General features: G+C 42.4%; 1 protein-coding gene across 1 annotated transcript; it reads left to right on the top strand.

Annotated features, from left to right (window-relative positions):
* The first annotated feature begins 288 nt into the window (after positions 1 to 288).
* CTXN3 (cortexin 3) lies at positions 289 to 1,710 on the top strand. The gene is given in 2 exon segments (XM_042934287.1): positions 289 to 313; positions 316 to 1,710. Coding segments are annotated over 2 exon segments (243 nt in total). The 3' UTR covers positions 534 to 1,710.
* Positions 1,711 to 5,483: the final 3,773 nt, after the last annotated feature.

Here is a 5,483-nt window from a genome sequence, read left to right on the forward strand (position 1 = left end):
GAGGACAATCTGGTAATTTCATGCAAGAGTAAAATATTCTTTCCCGTAATTACACAGAATTTAGCATCTTGGGTGAAAAAGTTTAGAGATTCCTTCTTCTCTCTGCAAAACATGACTGTGAGCGCAGAAATAAAGTTGCTCGTTGGTAGTTTATTCCCTCTCCTTTCCCTTTCTTTCTTCTTGCAGATAACTCAGCCTGTCCAAGGCGCAGTAGCCACCATGACCTCAGTAGACTGATGATGGAAGAAAAGGAAACTGGGAGATCCTGTGCTCTAGCTTCCCTGGACGATGGATGGAGGACAGCCCGTCCCTTCACCCTAGTGCCCCTTGAGAACACATCATCAGATTCTAGCATGTCTCTGGAACAGAAGACCACATTTGTTTTTGTGATTTTGTTGTTCATTTTCTTGGGCATCCTCATTGTCAGGTGCTTCCGGATTCTTCTGGACCCGTATCGGAGCATGCCAACCTCGACTTGGGCTGATGGACTTGAAGGGCTGGAGAAGGGGCAGTTTGACCATGCCCTTGCTTAGCGGAGGGGGAGCAGGATCCCCTCCGGAGGAGGTGACGTGCATCATGATTTGGCAAGGATTTCTCTTTAGCCAATATTCTAAACACACCAAGTTTCATCAACACCCGGTCGTAGGTCCACAATCCCTCATTTATTAACCATGCCGTTGGGTTACAAAACATTTGAGGATACGGGGGATGAAGGTTTCTAACACTCGCCAAAAATAGGAAGGTTTGAATTTCTCTGTTTACTCAACGAATGAATACTTCTGAATACGTGTGGTGGTGAAAGCAAGAGCACCAGCACTGACATAAACTTTGCCATAAAATGAAGCACTCTCCCCCCTCAACCAGAGAATAAAGAACAGAATGGCTCTGAAATGAATCTGGTCACGGGGCCACGAAGAGACTTCTTTGCTCTGAAGGTGTCTCTCAGTTTGCTTTACCATCATGGGAATCGGGTCCCTGGCAGAGAGTAAGGAAGACTGTGCTGAGTGGACCGAAGAAGGTCCCTATTATCTCCTACAAAGCAGGCAGCTTTGGGGAGCAAACAGCGCAAACAGTTCAGCGCAAACGGTCCCATCCCTAGTAAAGATGAGTGAGGATGAGCTCATTTTATTTCTCAAATACAACTGAAATCAAAGACTTGCGGAGGTTTGAAAACGCTTCACCAGGCCAAGTACACTCTAGGTATTTGTATTAATAACCTGTGTGGAGGTGTCCATACATAATGCGAATTTACTTTTTTCACACACGTGACTGAAATTCTGGGTTGCAAGGGCAGCTACGAGTTGTGTTTGTAAGCAAAAAGTTAATTGTCTAGAAGAGAAGACTTTCACAGTCTTAAGAGGAATGTGTGTTTATGACTGAATAGGGAAGCCAAATAAAACTTTGCAAGAAACGGTAGCATCTCCTCTCCTATTTCACCGAGACGAATGCACTGGTGGCCACGTGTGAGACAGAATGCGGAGGACAGACAGTGTCCCGAGAGACAGAAAAAGCTGCAAGGTCATCGAGTTCAACCCTCTCACATTTCAGAAAGGGCTCCCACAGATCGTCCTGCCTGCGTACAACCTGTACTAAGCACTATTTAAGACCCCAAAAAAGAGAGATGAGAAAACCTCTTATTCCAACTTCTAATGTAGGAAAACCTTGTACCTAAATGAAACTCCTGAAGCTGTATTTATAATCTATGTCTTCTAATTTTCTCCTCAGCTAGCCATCCTATTTTTTTTTTATTAAAAAAAGAGTTAAAAAGGCCAACCATGCCTGAAAAGGCAGCCCTTAAAAAAACTGCTTTATTGTCTCCCCCCCCTTTTTTTTTTAACATTCTTTGGAGGACCTGCTGTGCAGATTTGCCCCCTCCCCATGTTGCCTTTGACTTAAAAATATTTGTTAATTAATTTTTTAAAAATAATTCCTACACCCAACGTGGGGCTTGAACTCACAATCCAATATCAAGAGTCAGCTTTTCCAAATGAGCTAGCCAGGCACCCGTCTTGAATTAAAAAAATAAATTAAAAAAATAACAGCTTTATTGAAATATAATTCACATGCCATAAAATTTACACTTTTAAAGTGTACAATTCAGAGGCTTTTAGATCCTTCCCAGAGTTGTGTGACCATTACCACTGTCTAACTCTGGAATTCTACACCCACTAGCAATGACTTCCCATCCCCTTCCACCCAGCCCGTGGCAATCTTGAATCCACTTTCTATCTCTATGGGTTTGCCAATTCTGGACATTTTATACAAACGGTATTATAGAATATGTGGCCTTTGGTGTGTGGCTTCTCTCACTTAGCATGTGTTCAAGGCAGGTTCATGTTGTAGCGTTCCTTTGCATGGCCAAATAATATTCCATGTTTGGCTATACCTTGTTTTGTCAGTCTATCCTCTGTCATGGTTATCCATTGGCCAGTCTGGAGAATGCTGCTGTGAACAACTGTATAAAGTCTTTGTATATTTACAAGCCCATGTTTTCAGGTCTCTTGAGTATATTCCTAGGAATGGATTTGCTGGGTCAAATGCTAACTCTATGTTTGACTTTTTGAAGAATCTGAGACTGTTTCCCAGAGGGGCTACATCATTGTACATCCCCACCAGCAACTTTTGATTCTTAACTCTCTCCAACTACTTAAATTTCGTCTTTAGCTGTAGATTTTATAATTGAACACACCACTTCAAGAATGAGTCCGATTCAAAAGAGAGAACCACCTTGTGATACCTACATGCTGGTAGTTTACTGATGCCTCCAAAGATCCTTTGCTGTTAGATCTAAAGTAGAACGCTGATGCCAATCTGTAGTCATCCCAGGGTCCACTATGTCACCTGAATATTTTTTCTGTTTTACGAATGCATATTTCTTTAACCCGCTAATTATAATATTGTTTTTTTTAATTCAAATGTACCCATGTCACATATGTCCCTAGTCGATTTTTTCTATTTTAATGGGAGTCTATTTAAACCCATTCAAGTAGCAGGACACCTGGGTGGGTTAGTCAGCTGAGCATTTGACTTCATCCCAGGTCATGATCTCATGGTTCGTGGGTTTGATCCCGGCATCAGGCTCTGCGCTGACAGTTCAGAGCCTGGAGCCTGCTTTGGATTTTGTGTCTCCCTCGCTCTCTCTCTCTGCCTCTCCCCTGCTTACGCTCTGTCTCTCTCTCTGTCTCTCTGTCAACAATAAATAAATATTAAAAAAAACACACTCCTTCAAGTATTTATTTAAGCGCCTGCTTTGAGCCTGGCATTTCTAGCACTGGAGAAACAGGAAAAGTACAGGGCAATTTTCTTGCTCTTGAGTACCTGTCAGTCTTGGTGGAAACCTAAGAAATGAAAGAAGGCATGTGTCTGAATTCTCATTCAAATGACTGCTATGGACCTATGGTTCCCACACTATCAAATTCATCTGGGACTTTAAAAAATATATATGCCCCCCACACGAATTGTTCTTATAAAAGTTGTACATGATCATGATAAAAAAAATGTGTAAACATCAGGGAGAAATATAAAGTAAATATTCATAGTCAAAATTCTGCCTCCTTAGGTTACTCTTAACTCCAGTTTTTCCGGGGGGGAGCTTGTTGAAAATGTAGATGACTACAGCCTTCCATCCCTAAATTTGATTCTATAGAACTGGTTCAGCGAACAAATACTTCAAGAAACAGAACATGGGACAGATGGATGTGGGTCAAGATAATGAGGGAAATATCCTAGTGGGACTCAAGTGTGATGGTCCATGTTTCAATGTTGGCTATAAAGCTTTACGCAATGGGAGTGATTGTGATGAAATAAATTATATCTTGACCTAACAGGATGGAGATGTTTTGGGCATATGCGAAGGAGGAGAGGAGGGAAAACAATAGAGTAAAGGAAGAGAGGGGCTGGTGTGGAGCTTGCAGCCAGGAGGGCAGACTGGCTGGGGAAGGTGGAAGGTGGTTGGGGGGTTGCCGGAACTTGTATAGAAAGGATAAAGGTGGACCGGAACGGCAGGGCGTCCTTAAAAGCAAAATGCAGTGTGGGAGTCAGTGCAGATTGGTGAGAAAGAAAATGACATGAAGAGTGGCTGTCATTTCGAGTTTCCGCACCCTTCCTCAGGGCAGCATCGCGATGGGCTTCTATAACGGGAACAGACCGAAATAGCCACCTGGCCTCTGCGGCTCTGAGCCCGGGATTGCCAGTAAGTGCCACGGGGCCTCCGGAAGCCTGCTTTTCTTCCCTTCTTCCCTTCATTGCTCACTCCACTTCTGTCTCCCCTTCTCAGATTACTGTTCCTTGTTCATCGTGCCCTCACTGGGTCTCCCCTGCTCCTCCCCTCTCTTGGTGAGAGCAAGAGTATCCTAGCAAGTGATCACAAGCTTCGGGCTATTCGGAGTAAATCGATCCCTTCCGTGAGAAGTGCTAACTCTCTGTTTTAATTACTCACAGCTCCTTGGGGTGAACAGTGTATTCTCGAAAGGTCACATAAGCCCTCTCTTTCCCAGCTTTCTGGCTTCCGGAGTCACAGTGCAGCATTTTGCCTACCTTACAAGATATTTATAACAAGTGCAGCTGCCCTCTACCTTGTATATCCGCATCCCAGGATGAACACATTACTTTCCCAAGGTCACTCTAGAGGAGAGCTACGTCTGGATTCAGAAAGATGTGGCAAACTCATTGTCAGTCTAAGCTCTGCCTGGTTAATGCCCCCAGGAGACCCCAAGTTCTAGATCAAAAGTGCTCCCTCCAAGAGACCTTTTTTAAATATCTTAAGCACTGAGTAAAGTAAGTCTAACATGGGGTGTGAAGCAGATTAACTTGACTCCTGCTGTTAAAGTAATGAACATTCCAATCCAGATCATTCTTTCACTATTTTTAAGGGTTAAAGCTGAAACAAAATAAGCAACAGTTTTAGGAGGCAGAAGTTGGAACAGATGCTTATGTATGTAGGAAAAAATATGCATTTAAGTTCCTTTTTTATTGGCTTCATTGCACAGTGTTTTATTGAAAACCTGAAGCTTTCATATTGTAAATGTATTGGTGAATTTGGTGAGATGTGAAATTTTATTTGTCCACCATAAGTCATTAAAAGAAAAGGATAGTTAAGCTGTCAACTTTCAAACCTGACATGTAAAACATATTGAGACACAATTATTTTCAAAGATATTTTAGTCCCCAAACCCTAAATAAATTCTGAGATCTGATTTGTGATATTTGAAATGTGTGTCTTGTGAGACAAATTATGCACAGGAGTGGGAGGCGGAGTCTCAATTGTTGAGGAATCTCAAAGTTGTAGAGTAGAGCCCTTATCTCCAAAGTGCCCAAATCAGTAAATGTGTAGCTGTTATCTGGGATCAAACTAATCCATGCCGGAAAAAGTCATTTGCTTGCTGTGAGGTATAAAAGAAGGACACTGTAAACTCTGTATCTCTTGTTTTTTTTGTTTTTTGATGTTTATTCATTTTTGAGAGACAGAGACAGAGTGCAAGTGG

Source organism: Panthera leo, chromosome A1 (assembly GCF_018350215.1).
Source record: "Panthera leo isolate Ple1 chromosome A1, P.leo_Ple1_pat1.1, whole genome shotgun sequence".
Lineage (NCBI taxonomy): Eukaryota > Metazoa > Chordata > Mammalia > Carnivora > Felidae > Panthera > Panthera leo.